The following is an 18,927-nucleotide window of genomic DNA, read 5'->3' as shown; positions in this document are numbered from 1 at the left end:
AATTTTACCAACATGCCCGAAACGTTAGCTGGAGATGGGCACCAGCAACCCTCCCGACCTCATTAAGGGACAAGGGTGCAAGAAAATGGATAGATGGATGGATGTTTCCCCCAAGTGGCAGTAATATTAATGCTTTGGAGCCACACAGCCAGAGTCTCAACTTTAAATCTTGCACACTTTCAGTGCACACAATCAATAGATTAGGGTTTCAAACTCAAACATATAGAGCTCATTGCAAAAGATTAATTGCCAAACTAATGATGGCAATATCCTGGAACCTGGTCAGCAATTACAAAACGCTGTACTGACAGTAAAGATTTTTAAACAATGTATTTAATTTTAGATGTCATTTTCTTCATTAAAATGTCAATAGAAATATATTATTTCTAATTGATGCTTCTTTCACATTTCTGACTATTTTCTATCTTAGCCAAAATTGTAATTGTATTTTTAAATGTAAATCTGCCAGGCGTGTAGACAGATCGTCATACACACCTTCTACATGGATGTTAGGTCACTAATGATAATTTATAAAGAAGCAGGATACTGGCAAAATGCTTCATTTGGATTGAAAGTGAAGAAAAGAAGCTTGGAAGGAACCACAAAAAAATGTGGAAGCAACAGGGGATTCACAGGTTGTGTACAGAAACTTGAATCTGTGCTTTGAAAATCAAAATTTGAAAAGCAGGATCCCAGAATCTGGAAGAAAAGTGGAGAGACACACAATCAAAGCTGCTAGGGAATCTGATAGGTATTTTCCTAGAACCTACATAAAAGAACCACAGACAACGTATATGAATTTTATGACAAACTTTGCAAAGGAGAACAAACTCTATCAATTGCTCCTCCGAGCTGTTCATAGAGCGTTCTGAAAATCTTTGGGTAAAGCTTGTCTTTTATTTTCAAACTTCAAAGAGGGAGGATAGGCAAGATAGACAGCAGAGAAAAAACAGCAAAGGTCGTAAAACATTTTACCTAAACACAGCAAAGGTCGTAAAACAATTTACCTAAACAACTAGCAACCCAGTTCCAGATGCGATATCTGATTTACGGCCTGAGCCCGGTTCAAATCTTGGTCAAACTGTTTCACCTGAAGATGAACAGGCAGCTGTGACCCCCCAGGTCAGTTAATACACACACTAAAGAAGAGAACATTTTAATCTGCTCTAACATTAGACTGAATATGAACTAAAGTAACAACAAAATGATAATACCAAAAAATCTCTAACATTCCCCCCTTTTTATCATTTTACCACGTGTGTAAACCCTATTCAAAAGCCAAGCATAGAAAAGAAAAGAAATAAAATAGAACCAATAAATGCAAGAATTTTTTTTTTTTTTTTTTCCCTAGTCTAAACATAAAAATGACACAATGACTAAATTAATATAATGAATAAATGAAATGGACAAAAACAAAAGAAAGAAACAGCAAAAAATCAAATGCAGTTTTCTCATCTCTAACACCACTTGTTTTCACATTTTCGGTGTAGGAATCATTCAGCAAATGAATTAATCTGTTTATTGATTACAGAACATCATCATTGTTCAGAAAATCGTCAGAACCTCGAAACAAGTCATCTTCATTTGTCTCATAGGATGCCTTTGCTAGCTGATAACTGACAACAGTTGTGTTAATTGTTTTAAACAACATACTTCGTAGGCAAGGAATAATGCAACCCGTAAAAAGACAGAACAGAACCAAAACAATCAGAATAGGTGTCACGAGCTTTAACAATAAAGTCCACCATGGACCAGACGTGAGCCATGAAAACAAATCAAAAAAGGATGAGCCGCGTGTTCCACTCTCCACATATTTTTTAAGATCCTCCAGCTCATATAGAGCATCAGAAATAGTTCCTCCAGTGCCTGTTTCATCCGGCACAAAAGTGCAGCACGTTGGGCCAATAATTTTGCAGACCCCTCCCTGAGGGGCAGTGAGGAAATCCAGAACAACACGATTTTGCATGACCATGTTTCTCAGTTCAGTCAGCTCCTTCGCGGTGCCATTGGCCAGCTGGTATGTGATGTTGATTAGTCGCAGTAATCCGTACCTGTTTATCTCTACGTGGTCCCGAATCTCACCTACTCCAACCCACGGAAACAAACCTTGCATGAATTTTTCTCCGCCGTTCCAAATCCTGAATTCCCATGGAACTCCAGTGTGTGTAGTTAGGCCTCCCCATTTTTTGACCTCTGACATAACTGTTCGTTTGGAGCGGGTACGTGGATCATCTTGTGCTTTCCTGATGAACGCAATCGGGTTGATTAACGGAACCACAGCACACAGTCCTCCCCAATTTTTTGGTAAAAACATGTATGCTTCATTTCCACATATGAAGTACCAATCTGCCAACATACGTGAACCATAGTCTCCTGGCACTATGGCACTGCACAGCGTTGTCTCCTGTTTCCTCTTTGTCTTATGCGTGATGTTGAAACTCCTCTCCTGAAGCAAGTTGTCACAGTCTGGGTTGTCCTTCCAGACTTTGCAGTGTGGAGTCATCCTTTGACCCCTGCAGGCTGTGCAGTCGATGAAATCCTGTGTCGGTTCGCAGTAGGTGTAAACTCTGTTACACAAGTTCCAGGGCAACGTCCCTAGAATAACATGTCCATTATTGTAGACACAGTTCCCCAGAGATCCTGGTTTAGCTCCTGCTAATGAAATGATCTCTGGTATCTTCCATACAGTTTGTTGAGATGATGCAAAAGGAAGTACATCGTCTGCGAGTGAACAATTTAAAAATCCAAACAGACCTTGCACAGCCTCTCCCATTCGGAGGTCAGCTGAATAGTCCTTCTCGCGCGCTCTGTCTCCCCGTAGGGGTGGGACGCGCCGTGGTCTGGTGCTTAGAACATAGAGACACATCTGTTTGTTGTCAGTAATGTCACCTGGTCGGAGGCCTGAGTTGTGAATAGAAACCGGCAGCTGCGCACACACGTAGCAGTTCACAGCATGTCCCTCGTACGCGGTTCTATTCATTAGTTTCCACCACAGGTTGGTGCTGTAGTCGTGTTTGTGGAACTCAGGCTCACGTCCTTCTCCAAACATCAAACATGCTGCAGTCACAGCGCCGTAGAAAATCCATCTGGCATATGGAGTCCCCATTGTTGCTCGGCACACAGAGATGTCAGAACCCCCAAACTAAAAGAGTGAGAATCTTAAGCGTTTCTTCACCGGGTTTGAGACGAACCACACTAAAAGTAGCACCCCTTTGCAGCCCGGAGGCAATAAAGCCCACCTTCCTCTCTACTCCGGATTAGGGGTCCAACACTCTCTGCAGCTTACAGTGACTGAGATGAATCCAGCTGGGTCTTTCAGCGATTTTTACAGCTGTTGGTGTGGTCATCAACACCTGGAATGGTCCTTCCCACCGTGGACTTGCCCAGTTCTTCCGTTTGATGACCTTTATGTAGACCCAGTCACCTGGCTTAATGGGAGGTGCCTCCTGTGGAGGAGAAGAGTCAGAAGGCAGTAAATTCGCACTGGACACTTTCTTCAGTTTAAGAGTCCTGATCATATAATCTGCTAATGTTTGTTCTTCATCAGCTTTCTGTAAGTCAGGAGCAAACAGAGGCAGTCTGTAAGCTCTCCCATGAATTATTTCAAAAGGTGTTAGACCATCTGCTGTTGAGGTGATTCTCATATAGAGCTTCACCAAGTCTAAACATTCTGGCCAGGGTCGGCCAGTGTCTGCCATGCACTTTCTTAATCTGCTTTTCACCGTGCCATTTGTTCTTTCCACAAGCCCTGCACTCTGTGGGTGATAGGCACAGTGGTTTTTCAATGTCATTCCCAAGTGAGATGCCATGTTTTGTATCACTTGGTTTACAAAATGTGGTCCATTGTCACTGTAAACAGTCTGTGGGATGCCATGCGTTGGGATAATAGTTTTGCAAATAGCCTTCGCTACTGTCAAAGCATCTGCATACTTTGATGGTACTATTTCAACCCATTTAGAAAAAGCATCTATCATCACCAGACAGTATTTGTATGGCCCACTTTGTGAAAGCTCAATAAAATCCATATACATAGTTTGAAATGGATAAGATGGTTTCGGGAACCTGCCTCGTTTTGGCCTTATGTTTCCCTGTGGGTTATGTTTCACACAGACTGGACATGCAGTACAAAAATTTTTTAGGTAGGAATTTAAACCATACGTTGTGAAATGTTGCTGTATTATGGCTTCCATCCCCCTGTTGACACATGGCAGCGCCCATGCGTCACAATTGCTGCAGCTTTAAATAAAGATTTAGGTAGAACTGGTTTGTCCTTTACTTCAAAAATGCTCTCATCATTAATTTTCGCACCCTTAGTTATCCACATCCTTTTTTCGGCCTGTGGTGCATTGTCCTGCATGTCTTTCAGCACTTTTTTGTCTATCAGTTGTTGTTCTCCTTCAGTCTGTGCTGAGAAAGTTCCTTTCCCATGCTTCCCTGCTGCAGCTTCTTTAGCTATTTTGTCAGCTAGTCTGTTCCCATTTGAAACTTCATCCGTCCTTGTTGTATGAGCCGTGCATTTACATACAGCTAGTTTAGCTGGGAGTTGTATTGCTTGCAAAAGATTTTTAAGTAAAGATGCATGTGTCACTGGTTTCCCAGTTGATGTTGTCATTCCTCTACGCTCCCATTGTTTTGCAAAATAAAACAAAGTAGAGAAAACATACTGGCTATCTGTGTACACCGTCAAATGCATGTCCTCTGCCAGTTCACATGCCCTCGTTAAAGCAATCAATTCTGCTGCCTGTGCAGAATGAGTGCTGGAAATTTTTTCTGCTTCTATTATTTCATTTGGCAAAGCAACAACCGAATAACCTGTCTGATTTTACCCGTAGGCTCCTTTGAACATGACCCATCAACAAACCAGACCTCTCCCAATGCTAATGGGGTGTCCTGTAGGTCTGGCCTTGGAAGCTGCAAGTGCTCTGTAGCTTCTATGCAGCTGTGTGGCGTTCCATCATCTGGTAATGGAAGCAAAGTAGCTGGATTTAGAATCGTACACCGCTTTATTACAATGTGTGGTTGTGACAAAAGCGTTGCTGTATACGAAAGGTGTCGCGCTGGTGAGAGCAAATTCATTTTGCTCTGCAAAAGTAGAACATCTACCGCGTGTGGAACTAACAGCTCCATCTTGTGAAACAAGACTATGTCAGCCGACATGTGTACAGCTAATGTTGCTGCACAGACTGCTTGGACGCAGTCTGGTAGAGACTGTGCTACTGGATCTAATTTCTTTGAGTAGAAAGCCAACGGCTTTAGCTTATCACCATGGTTTTGTAGTAACACAGACGTCATAAATCCATTCCTGCAATCTACAGTTTGAATAAAAGTTTTTTCATAGTTAGGAAGAATCAAAGTTGTTGCCTGCATTAGTGCTTGTTTTAGTTCAGTGAATCTTTTTTCAGCTTCTGGATTCCAAGCTATTTTATCAGTCATGGCCATTGGGGTGCCATGAATCAAATCCTGTAAAGCCTGAGTTTTCTCAGCATAGTGTGGAATCCAGGCTCTACAGTAATTGCAAAGTCCAAGAAATGACATCATTTGTTTTTTAGTTTCTGGTTTAGGTGCTTCAGAAACAGTCTCCTTTCTCGCTTTCTGTATCTGCTTTCCCTCAGCAGACAGTGTGTGTCCCAAATAATTTACTTCTTCTCTCACCCACTGCAGCTTATCTTTGTTTACTTTGTTCCCTGTCTGACAGAGATGGTGCAGCAGAGCAAGTGAGTCTGTTCTGCAAGCTTCCTCGCTCTCTGATGCTATTAATAGATCATCAACATACACCAAAAGTTGACTTTTGTCTGACATTTGGAAATCAGATAAGCAGGTCATAATTGCCTCACAAAATATGCTTGGACTGTCTGCAAAGCCTTGGGGTAATCTGGTATATGTGTACCCCTGACCTCTGTAGGTAAAAGCAAACCAGAACTGTGAATCTGGGTGAATGGGTACAGAGAAGAATGCGTTGCTGAGGTCAATTACTGTGAAGAATTTATTGCTTGGTTTAAGCGAGTTTAGCAGTGTGTGTGGATCTGGCACATTAGGTGCTCTTGTTTGTACTGCTTCATTTACTGAACGTAAATCCTGAATCATACGCCAGTCTTTTTTATTTGCTTTTTGAACAGGAAAAATAGGTGTGTTACAAGGAGAATCTGAACACTTTTTTATGATTCCTCCTTTTAACAAACCTTCAATTACTGGTTTAATCCCGTTTAGTGCTTCTGGTTTTATAGGGTATTGTTTTACTCTAGGCCTCCAGCTAGATTTTGCTTTAATTTGCACCGGGGGAATTGAACCAAGCAACCCGACATCAGAGGGACCTTTTGTCCACAAGTTTTCTGGAAGTTCAGCTAGTTCAGCTACATCCTTTCCTGTCAAAAATATGTTTGTGTGTCACTCAAACGCGTGGACTTGAGCTGTGCCTGTGACTACTTCACATAGTGATTGTTTCCAGACGTCACAGCTGGGGCTGTAGCTCCAACCGTCTTCACCTTCTTTGAAATCAGCGGCTTCACCAGCCATTTTAGTTCTATTACCCACATCTACCCATGTGATATTATGTGGCTTGAATAATGAAATGTGTGGATTAGCCGGTAACTTATACAGCTCTATTTGGCTAGTCGGAAGGAGCACAGTCACAGCTGCATAAGACCGTCGGTCTGTGAACATTTCGGTCACAGCCAGTGTCACAGGATTTGTTTCTAAAAACTTTTTAACATAATCATCCTGTGGATCATTTAGGATGTTCATTGTTACATGCAACTGATTGTAGTTCATTTCCGTTTCAGGTGAGTCCAACTGTTCACGAGCTTCTCTAAGAAGCTTTCCTGGGACATGAGGATTGTCAGCTGGCTTTAAATCATATGAACAGTAGATTTGTTCATTTTTTTGAACTGTGTACATATCAGAATGTTTTAATCTGACAGCTCTCATCCCATCTTGTACAGGGACTACTGCTATTCCTAATTTTGTCATTAGGTCTCTACCTAACAGATTTATTGGACATTTAGGTGACATCACAACAGAAGCTTTTACATTAATTCCTGTCTCAGGGTCTTTAAAAAATGTACTTTTTGACATTTTTTCTCTATGCGTTTGTCCATCGGCAGATTTTACCCAAATAGACTCGTTTGTGGGGTTTACACCTTTTATTTTAGTTTTAAGAACCGTTTTGCATGCACCGGTGTCACATAGAAATTCAACTTCTTCCCCACAAACATTCAGTGTGATGTAAGGTTTTTCTTTTAATGCATTTAACATATCCCAAGCTGCACATATGTCCACCATTACACCAATTTGATCTGGTGGTGTGTTTTGTTTGGGTGTGGCAGAATCTAGTCATACTGAGGAGTTAGGCTTTTGTTTTTTCTCCCATCTGCTACTTCTATAGTCCTTTACGTTCTTTGCTTTGCAATCTTTTGCCCAATGGTTTGACTTGCCACAACGCCAGCAGACATCTTCGTCTTGTGTGGTGTGATTTATGGGTCGCTGCTCAGGGTGACCTCTCCTGCCTTTGTTTCTCCCTCGGCCTCTCGAGGGGCCACGGAAAAAGGCAGAGGTTTCTATTTCTCCAAAATCCTCCAGATGAAAAACATCTGACCCTGTTTTTGGTTTTTTTACTACTTTTTCTGCATGACGTGCCCATGTCATCAGTTGTGGGACTGAGGCAGCATCATATTCGACCAGGTGTTTTCTAATCCAGCCCTCAATTTCAGGGCGGAAACTTGACATTAAAGCGTTTTTCAGTTGTTGTTGATATACGCTGTCGGGCCCTTCATCATAGGTAATCCCACTGTGAACTTTGAACTCTTTTTCAAACCGCAGACGAAAGTCGTCTACGTCCTCTCCAGTTTTTTGTCTTATCCCCGCTAAGTGATTGTAGTTTGCCTTTTTACGGAAAACTGTTCTAACTCTTTCACATACTGGATCCCATTGTGCTTTGTATTCGTTACTCAGCTCTGGGTTTTCTCCATCAGGGTATAGTATTGGGCCTATTCTATTTTTTCCCGTATAGTTTCCCCTTACTTTTGCCCAGTCTTTTCCTAGCGAGGTCATGGCTGCTGCCCCCGCTTCAACTCCGTTCAGTCTATAAGAATGAATTAATCCAGTCATGTCCTCTATCCATTTATTGGGATCCTCTGCTGCAGGTGTTATTCCTTCCACAGCTTTCCGGACTTCCTCTAAATTCCAGGGTCTAAAAACATATGTATGTGGTGAATCATCCGCACCAGCATTAGGGTTTGGTACCTGTATCATGGGGTACTCTTCAACATGTCCCCCGTGGAAATCAGGACTATATTGGATCTTCTTTTTAGGATTTAACCTTAAATTGTAATGTGGCTGTTCAATTGGCATATGTTCTGTTTGACTTCTGTCTCCCGCATACGGGGGTGGATCTAAACCTTCCAGTGAGGGATACAGACTACTTTGGGGCTCCTTACTGCCAGTAGCGGGCGCGTCCGGAAGACTGTCTGCCGGGGCTGTTGCTACTGGGACAGAGGCAGACGAACTTGCTTCAGCGGTTGGGGGAGGAGCAGTCGGCCGTACCTGCTCTCCCTGCCCCGCTGGAGCATTCCGTCTGGATAGCACCATTTCATTGTCTTCTGGTCTTACAAATAAGTTATTTGATTCTACAAGCTTTTTGTCTTTAATCTTTTTAATTTGTTCTTTCCGGTCTGTGGCTGCTTTTAACCATATTTTAGCACATCTCAACTCATCCTCCTTTTTAATCTTTTTTATCCCCGTTTTTCTTGCTACACTATTCTCCAAAATTCTCACAATTGCTTGCCATTTATCGATTTTTAGCTTTCCGTCTATTTTATATTTCTTTCTCCATTTTTCCATGTGTACAGTGCTACCAGGAAACCTGGACAGCATGTACTTTTCATCTCCATCGGGGCCCTCAATAAGTGAGGAATTACAAGAATGTTTATTTCCCATATTTAAAACACTTGCAATTTCAGCTTGAAAATATTATTTATTTGAATTTATTTAAATTTGGTCCAGGTTCGTTGACTCCTAGGGAGTCCTATGAACTGGAGATCTTTTCAGTGGGCCAGCAATTAAAATACCTTGTTGTGGTATTCCCCGCTTCGACTCTTTCGAGTGGGAGAATCTTGCCTGTTGCATCCACAAGAGGTTTGCTGCTTAATTCCACTGTTTTATATGAGGTAAAATACAAAGCGGTATTTAAACCTCCAACCACTCTCACACTACTCTTTCACGCACACACACACACACATCAAAGTAGCAGCAAACCAGCAATACCAGCACAGTAATGGCAACATTATCTGTTTTTGCCTTGTCAGATAACTCAGCACCAGTGATATTTTACCCATCAAAAAATCAAAACCACACAGCAATGACAAGCTTCCTATCCGCCTGAGGACTTGCCCTTATGGGGTCTCCTCGAACAGAGTTTTAGCAGAGCGACATCATACAAGGATTCTCAAACCACTGAGTTTTAGCAGAGCGACATCATACAAGGATTCTCAAACCACTGAGTTTTAGCAGAGCGACATCATACAAGGATTCTCAAACCACTGAGTTTTAGCAGAGCGACATCATACAAGGATTCTCAAACCACTGAGTTTTAGCAGAGCGACATCATACAAGGATTCTCAAACCACTGAAATAGCCATTTTAAAATTCACCTACGTTTCTGTAGTTTTCGGGTTGTCCAGTCGGATCTCGTCACTCCGCCGTTGGCAGACAAAGTCGGACCTACGTCGCTGGCCCAGCGAAGAATTCTACTTCCTGGGTCTTTCTTTCCAGGTCCAGTTGACTCTGGCCGTGCACGGATTCAGCGCGTCTTCCTCTGCCTGACAGCGGTCGGTATGAGAGATCCCGGGTTTCGGCACCAAAATGATAGGTATTTTCCTAGAACCTACATAAAAGAACCACAGACAACGTATATGAATTTTATGACAAACTTTGCAAAGGAGAACAAACTCTATCAATTGCTCCTCCGAGCTGTTCATAGAGCGTTCTGAAAATCTTTGGGTAAAGCTTGTCTTTTATTTTCAAACTTCAAAGAGGGAGGATAGGCAAGATAGACAGCAGAGAAAAAACAGCAAAGGTCGTAAAACATTTTACCTAAACACAGCAAAGGTCGTAAAACAATTTACCTAAACAACTAGCAACCCAGTTCCAGATGCGATATCTGATTTACGGCCTGAGCCCGGTTCAAATCTTGGTCAAACTGTTTCACCTGAAGATGAACAGGCAGCTGTGACCCCCCAGGTCAGTTAATACACACACTAAAGAAGAGAACATTTTAATCTGCTCTAACATTAGACTGAATATGAACTAAAGTAACAACAAAATGATAATACCAAAAAATCTCTAACAGAATCGATGTGAAATTTCCAGTTACTATTTGAGGAACCACATTGTTTGTAGTGTAAGCCTTCTCCACCTTTTTAAGTCCAAAGTCAGCATTTCTGTACACCACAAAATTATGAAGCATTCTCGCTTCCTTCATTTCATTTGACTGGCTTTATGGAGATGCTCTTTCATTTTCCAGTCGGCCCTGGCACCTGCCCACACTACTAAGAGGAACAACACCTGGTACTTAATTACCATGGTAACAGTCGAAGACAGCAAACCCAACAGCGTAGATGAGCTGAAAGCTGCCATTAAAGCAACAAGGGCTTCCTTCACTTCTTGTCAGTGTCATAGGCCAATTGTCCCCATTCTATGCTGCCCTCATGCATTAATTCATGGAAAAAACAAAAACCTTGACCAAGTATTGCGTGCGCGTTGTGCATGAACAGACATACTTTATTTCACCCGGAGTATACTGAAACTATATAATATCAGAGTTTCATTTTCTGATTTGATTTATTGAAATAAATAAATTCATTGGAGTCTCAGATCACATAGCGCAAAAGAAGCAACGATGAACAAAAGTGCATTTGTTGATTAGCACTAATGTTTAATTTTCTTTGTTCCTTAAAATATCATGTTATTTATTAGGTGTGTGAGACGCATTGTTTTTAACTCAACAGTTACAAATTGTATTGTTGCTGACATTTTTATTTTTATTTTCAAAAGACTGGGTAAGCTACTATAGACATGTAAAGTGACCAGAAAACAGGCCAACTGCTCATAAAACTCATTTATTCATCACTAAACCTTGAGGAAGCTGTCCCCGCCAGTCATAATCATGTTTTTTTTTTTTTTTTTGAAGATAACTGAAAAGATTCCAGTTACATTGTTTGTTTGTTTTTTTGTTGTTGTTGCTTTTCCACTTTCCATCTTTGTTTATTCCCAAGTCTCTACTATAATTGTACTGTGACAAGCCATGTGGAATAAAAATATAATTCCAGTCTTAAGGGATGTTCTCAGTTCCCCTTCGTGGTCTTTTCTTTGGACCTTTTCATACTGAGATACAGAGTAAATTGAACTGTCTTTGTTCTACCAAAATGTGTAATTACTTAAATAGATGCCATCAGAAAGACTGCAAATAAGGGCAACACTTCCAACCTTTTTCTTAACTCTTTACTCCCATGGTGAATTTAATCATGAACCGTCATATATGCAGAATATGTTCAAGTAACATATTTTAGTGCAAACACTTTTTATCTTGTGCAACATATGCACTTGTCAGCTTCAGATAAAAAAAGTAGACTTTAGAGATCCTGTTCTTTCTTACTTTAGAGGTTATTTGGCATCATTTGACAGTCTGTCACTCTGTCCCTGGAGCAACCTGCTTCAAGTACACTGCCTTTGTTCTTACTGTTTTTTTTAGCATATGCCAAACTCACCACGTAAGTTATTTTTACAGCTTTTCTTGTCAGATTTACTTGCAGACATTAAGATCACAAAAATATATCCTAATTTTAGCGTTGAATCCACTGTTGAATTATTTTACGAATTTTTTTTAAAGCTTAGACTTATATACTATAATTGGTAATGTCATTAGGTAAGGCTTAATTTAAATGGCTGATCAAATAACAAAAAAGCAGGCACGTCTCATCTTTCAGTTTAAAGACTTGGTGTGGAGTTTAATTGGAGCTGTAGACTTTATTCAAAATGTTTTAAATACAAATGAAAGAAAACCACAATAGCATCAAATAAAGCAATATAAGATCAATGCTAATTAAATAAGAAGGTGGGCAGCTGTTTAAAAAACATTATGAATTCAGTTTAGAAATAAAAGTAATACCAGTTAACAGACCTTTAAAAATAAAAAAATATGGACATGTTTCAAGTAACCATGAACAAAGCAAAGTTTCAGGGGCAATTTTTGAACTTTTACAGACAGATTGAAAAGGGCATAGCAACCCTTATGCATGAACAGAAAAAAAGAGAAAAAAAACAATAAGTTGATTGGTTCAGATGTTTAACTTAATTTAGACTTGCACAAAGCTACTCTTTTTTTGTTTTCATTTATCTCATTTCCACCTTTAAATCTTCGGATCAGAGAGCAGAGATATTCAACAGACTGAAGGTAGACCTCATTAGTTAGCATCAATACTTAATATACAGGCCTCAGCAGAGGTCACTGTAACCCAGTGGCAATAGATCTCACTGAGGTTTCCTTTTGGGTTTTTATCGCTTGGCATTATTCTCAGTATATTATGTTCACACTCCAGCTCTGGTTCTACATGGGAACCTTAATCAATTATTAGATTTAAACTATATATAAAATATACATTTTGGAGAACTTGCCTCACAAGACGTTCAGTTTTCAGGAAGAAGCAAACTGTTGCATTGTGTATGGCCCTATTGTACAAACATTTACAGGATGGTGAGCGGGAATCTTTTTGGAAGATGGTCAACACATAACACAGCTGTTGATCTGTTTTGACAGATTATTCCCTCCAGGCAAATGCTGCTGTTTTTTACTCTGGGGATACTCTCATAAAACACTTGACTCACATTTTCTAAGTCAGTATGGATAAAATTGAAATACAGCATACCACACGTTCTCTTCTGGTCTCTCTCTCTTTTTTTTTTTTTTGGTTTTGTTTTGGTCAGCATACCCCGTCGCAGTTTCCTGACCTTATACATGTTTTTTCATTCCTGCAGAACAAGATCATCCTGGACCCTCTGACATTCAGCGAGGCTCGTTTCAGGCCCTCTTTGGAGGAGCGCTTGGAGAGCATCATCAGTGGGGCTGCGCTAATGGCTGACTCATCGTGCACACGCGATGACCGCCGTGAACGCATTGTGGCTGAGTGCAACGCTGTTCGTCAGGCCCTGCAAGACCTGTTGAGCGAGTATATGAACAATGTAAGTGCAAAAGTCCTTTGTGCACCTTTTGAAAATCAAACAAATGAACATGCTGTGTTTAGTTTTTTTTTAAATGCATTTATTTACATTTTTTAATGTAAATTATATTAATATATATGTATGTATCCACAATGTATTTGTGTTTATGTGGGAAGCACATATTTACTTTTCTACTGTTCAATAATTTCTCACATTTCTTTCATGTAGGTGTTGCTTATCAGTCACTTCATCCTTTTTCTAAGGCTTTTGTTGGGCTTTGTTGAGTTTTTCTTTATCTGTTTCAGGAGTTAAGGAACAAACATCGTATATGATGTACATGAAAAAGAACCCCTTAGGTATATAGGTGATGCTGGATGGTTTATTCTTGAATTGATCTGAAGGCAGATGAAAGAAAATGAATAATCCACTCGCTCTGTTTTTATCAAGTGCAAAGTCCCGAGTCTGTAAAGTATATTGGTAATTTCCTTACCATCTGTTACTTTTTGTGAATCCCTGTGGTATTATCTCTATCAGAGTGCTGCTGCAAGCAGGTTTGATAATGACAAAAGATGACAGTGCAAGGTGAGGTGTTGGTAAAAGTCAGTTCTGATGTGTTGAGAAGAAATGCCATGAGGATCATGTCTGTTTTCAGCACATCACTATGTTAGGAATTAGGAAAATGCCATTTATATATGTAGAAATATATGGTTTTTGAGTTTGGTAATGCAGGACAGCCTGTTAAGCACAATTGAGGATTGTGCGGCCTCTATTCTAGCTCCAGTTTTCTGCTCCTGATGTTTCATTTGACTCTAAAGTTACTTAATAACCTATCATATAAGACGTAGGACCAGCATTTCAGTATTTTTCTGAGCCCTTCTTCCACAGGGAGAAATATTTGGAGGAAGACTTTGTTCCATCTTCCCAGTATCTAACGAAGTCTTACTTTCTCTCACCACCTCTATAAGCCTGATATGTCGACATGTTGAAAATTGTTTTCTTCCAAATAGCTTCTTAGAGCTTTTATGGTTCCTCTAAAGTCATTTGAAGCACTTCACAGATTCTGAAAATAACCTTTGATTATTGCTTATTAGTAACAACATCCACACACAAAGAACATTGTTGCCTTTCTGACCTGCTAATGACTGCAAATGGCCCAAAGTCTGTTTATAGGTTTAAAACTCACCTTCACATCAACAATTGTCGCAAGTCTTTCTATAAATCTTCCTTTATAATTATGCCATGTTGCAGATTAAAACTAGAATCTCAACCGAAACCAACCAGATATTGTCTTTTGTAAGTTTTCCAAACTTGGTACAACAAATTAGGAAAATTGTACTTAGGGCAATCAATATTGTTCTTTATTCTTTCAACTTTTGGCAAGAAAATGTTACAATGGAAAAGTCTGTGTATTTACTTTGTGTGTTTGTTTGTGTGTTTACTTTGGCACTTGGTTACCAGAAAATGTGCTCATCTCTTAGCAACAGAACAGATATTGTTATTGTTCAAAAAACACAAGATTTCTTCTTCGGAAATACTACTTATCTTACATTACTTACAACTTAGCACGAATTTTAAAGTGGAGATAAAGGAATAACCTGCTTTTAGATCTTCCCTCTATCCCATTAAGCACATGAGTGATCAGCTTGGGTGTGCTGTCATCGACAGTCTAACCAACACAGCCACACAGGCTGACTTGTTACGAATGCTGGTTGATGCGTATGGTGAGATCTCACAGCAGTGTGTGACCAAGCTAGTATGAGTGTTAGGTACTTGGCTGTGGGTGCAACCTACATACTCATCTTCCAAAACTCAACTAACAAATATAGTTTATTTACAGATGCGACTCTATTTAAAGGGGAATAAACAATGTTTCTAAGGCTTTGCCAAGATAGACATCTACAACAAAGAAACAAAACACATGCCCATCATAAATTGTTCATGCTTGGAGTGGTCATTGTTGGTTGCAATCTACAGGCACCATTTGTGGTAAGACAGTGATCACTGGTTAACTTAGACATTTGAACCATATTTTCTTTCTCTGTAGAATTGTATTTTTCTGCTTTCTTGTTTGCAGTACTTGGACAGTTACAGCTTTTTGTTTTTCTTTTTTTTTTTTGCTGAAGCACAAAAACTAATAAGATACAGTCACAGTTACGAAATAACCCTCGCTTGCCTGCTGCTGGTTACTTATTGGTTCATTAGAAGCAACGGTATCATCATCTGTCCTACTAAGATTGTACTTGGAGTCTGCGTTGGTTGTTGTAGCCTGAAGTATGGCCATCTGTGAACAAAGCTGCTTGGGTGGTAATAATACTTACGGCAGTAATTCTGCTTATAAATATTATGTATTATTAATTATTGTCAGTACTTTAGAGTTAGTCACTTATTGCTAAGCTGAGAACATTTGTGATATCTAAGCAGGCTTTTAGATCAGCTGCTGTTTGAAAGAAGGAATCAGATGTTAAGACTGAGAAGCTGAGTTCTAAATAAACCGTTCTTAAAATGTAGGTCAGCCTTAAAACAGCTTAAAGAAATCAATTTAATTTTAATAAAAATACATTTGCAGTTTTTTCTTTTGCATTTGTTTTTCAGGCTGCTGCTCATAAGTCCCCTTGTGACCAATTTGTAACTCAAAGGATAGTTTGAATTGATTTTTGTCTTTTTCATTTGGATAATGAATCCTCAAGATATATTTATTAATATATAAAACTTTTATAAATTCTCTAAATTGCCAGTGAAGAGACGAATGCTATAAAATGAACACAGGCGTTTTAGTGTTTGTGGTAATGCATATGAAAAATGTATTTTATTTTTAATTAAATTGTTATTTTTGATATGATCAGCACCGTCCTTTTTACCTGCAAGTCTCATGCAATTCAGTTATCATTCCAGAATCTTAAAATGGAAATAAGCCATCTACAGCATAGGCTTAAAATAGAACACAACATGCTCAGGAAAAAATAAAAAAATAACGGGACATCTTTTGCTGTATTTGGGATCAATGACTTCAGTTTCTTGTCATTCTGCTGTCAGAAGGAAACCATTACTATAATTGGTTTGGACTGCTCTAGTCAGATCAGTTAGCGAAATCGGACATGTTTGATTTGAGAAACAACAGGACAGGCACCCGTCTGCATCTACACTTTATGTCAAAATAACCGGAGCTTCTTTGACTTGAAACAGACATGCTATTTACACAACACTGTCAAATTATTCCAACTGTTGATGTTTTTATACATAAAAACATGCAGTAGAATAGTACAGATGCAGCTTGTTTCAGGGAATGAAAACACAGAAGATATTTGATTGTTATTTTGAATGTTTTATAGATGTTTCTTTCCTGTCACCCTTAAAAAAAATACAAACAAGATAGTGTTTCTGAACACCCACATACTTTTTCTACTCCTAAGTCAAGCCAGCTTTTTCCTGAAGTAATTGTGCATTGGTTCATTAGGCCCATGAGTTGTGTTTCAGAGGCTACAGCTGGGAGATTGTTGACAGCCGCTGGCTGTCCAGGCTAAGAACTGAGAGTAAATCATGGAAGCATTACGAACAAAATGCTTCCCTTTTTAGCTCAACTACCCCAATAAGGTTTAAATCAGCAACCTGGAGTGATTTCAGAACAGAATATTGCTATGAACCTGCTCATAAAGAGCACTGTTAATTAAATTGAAATATGAAACTTAAAAATGTTTATTTTTAATCAGTTTTAATTTATGGAAACAGAAAAGAACATTATTTCATACTCCAAATTACTTTGCTAAAGCACATCTTAATCCAATACAATTTCCATTTCAGTGTATAGTGTTATGTTCGTTCTCTGGAAAGTATCGGAAAAAACAGATTTGAAAGGTATTCTGTTTTTCCAATTAAGAAAGGTCCATCTAAGAAAGATTGATAGAACAAATTGAACGAATTGCTTATTTGTTCTATTGATAAAAATATGGCTTAAAAGATAACCAGTTCCATTTGATATCCAGAAGTATATATGTAATCAATTCAACCCAATCCAATCCCATAGATTCAAATTCACATAGTCAATTTGTTATACTTATTTCTAAAAAGTTTTATGTTAAATTAAGTCCAACTAATTGCACCAAGGCTAATTCATCAAGTACTTCTCCAGAGCAAGTATATGACGAGTCAACTCCTTCGTCTTGATGGGGATTCAAGTTGCACAATATATATTTAAAAATAAAAAATAAAATTGACATTGCATTTTTTCCCCTAAACCTGCAATATGTATTGCAATTTAAGCCAACACAAGAATTTTCAATGTGCTCGGAATAGCGCATTGAGTTATGCTGTACCTCTGCCATCTTGTAAATAATTAACCTGGGCTGATCTTATCTCTTTTAGTGAATGTTACAAGTATGATTTTTGTTTGTATTTGAGAGTTGTTCTTATTGTTAGAGTTGAATGATGATAGCAGGTGCAGTATGCCTATTTTTGTTTGTCCTCTGTTTCTCATATTCTATCACTCTGTGACTATTAGCATTTTGGGCAATGTCCTCAATGTCTGACATGAACATCTGCTGCTGTAAGACTCTGTTCAACTGGCTGAATATTACATTAGCATGAAAAATACATCCATGCTGCCCATATTAGAAACCGGCACTGCCCATACAAATACCACACGACCGACCCCCACATTAATGTTGACCAATTTCGATGTTAATACTGACATAGTGTGGATTGCTTGACAAATGATCATATTGGGAAGCTCAGTCGACTTGATCCAGTCCCATCTCTCAAAAAAGTCCAGAGTCCACTTACAACGGCACTTACAAGAGTTTGCTTAAGTTTTGCATTATGTCTAGTCAAACACAGCAAACCGTCTCACATCTTATCTTGTGGTGTTATACCCACGGCATGCCCAGGGTTTTCTTTTGGTTCTCTGATTTCCTCCACCACACCAAAAGTGTCCATGTTTGAGATTCTTTTTATTTCATCAATGGAGTGATGTGTGTTGTATGTGATGGGTGTACCCTCTCTTTTACCTGATGACAGCTCCATCCCTCTCTAACCAGGAGCAGGATGAAGTGGCTATAGAAAAGGAATGATTGAACGAATGAATCATAACATGCGGTGAGAAAGTTTCTTGGTCTGTAAAAGAGGCAGCTGAATAGAACATTTCCTTTTCAGTACGTAATGATAGCTTACACGTTTGTCAAAGCAATGATTGACCACCAGCAATCTGAAAGCGTGACTGCATATATTATGTTGTTTATAATTTTTTTCTTTTTTTAAGTTTACAAAAGTAATGTAAGCATCCTGTTGCCTTTATGTTTCCTCTTCCGTCTTCATAAGTGCCCCCACCCTACCAACACAAATTTTTATAGGAAGCTTGAACCACAGCACAAGGTTAATCAATGTGGTAGCGGGCAATAAATTAGGTTCAAGTGACAGGAGAATGTCCATACCTGTCTCGGCTGCTGGTGATCTGTGATTGGTGACAGCAGGCCCGGCTCCCTGGCCGGTGCTGAATCATCAGGAGCAGCTGATTTAGTTACGGCAGCTCAGACAGGGCCAATCTATCAATTGATCTGGGGTGTAATGCATTACTAGCTTGGGTCAAGGGAGCCGGGGCAGAATATAGCTATAGCCAAGAGCCATGGCAGCTGAAAGAGGGCAACTCTGCAAAACTGTGTACAGCTGAGAGAAGGATTTAGGGAGTGTGATGGCCAGCACACGAATGTCACAGCAAGTTGGATGTGG

General features: G+C 39.4%; 2 protein-coding genes across 4 annotated transcripts in view; one reads left to right on the top strand and one right to left on the bottom strand.

Annotated features, from left to right (window-relative positions):
- The window catches only part of ctnna2 (catenin (cadherin-associated protein), alpha 2), a 322,747-nt gene that overhangs the window by 67,715 nt on the left and 236,105 nt on the right, over positions 1 to 18,927 (top strand). For all 3 annotated transcript variants that reach the window (XM_008413693.3, XM_008413702.3, XM_008413718.3), the window contains exon 7: positions 13,027 to 13,230. In XM_008413693.3, the coding sequence (XP_008411915.1) occupies positions 13,027 to 13,230 (204 nt within the window). The remainder of the gene's footprint in view (positions 1 to 13,026; positions 13,231 to 18,927) is intronic.
- LOC145552008 (uncharacterized) lies at positions 796 to 10,340 on the bottom strand. The gene is made up of 2 exons (XM_081608261.1): positions 9,649 to 10,340; positions 796 to 3,446 (listed from the first exon to the last, which is right to left on the bottom strand). The coding sequence occupies exon 2, from the start codon at positions 3,104 to 3,106 to the stop codon at positions 1,526 to 1,528; it is 1,581 nt and encodes a 526-aa protein (XP_081464387.1). The 5' UTR covers positions 3,107 to 3,446; positions 9,649 to 10,340; the 3' UTR covers positions 796 to 1,525.

The sequence above is a fragment of the Poecilia reticulata genome, chromosome 1 (assembly GCF_904066995.2).
Source record: "Poecilia reticulata chromosome 1, P_reticulata-male-v2, whole genome shotgun sequence".
NCBI classification, from domain to species: Eukaryota; Metazoa; Chordata; class Actinopteri; order Cyprinodontiformes; family Poeciliidae; genus Poecilia; species Poecilia reticulata.
This window is presented reverse-complemented; position numbering and strand designations above follow the sequence as displayed.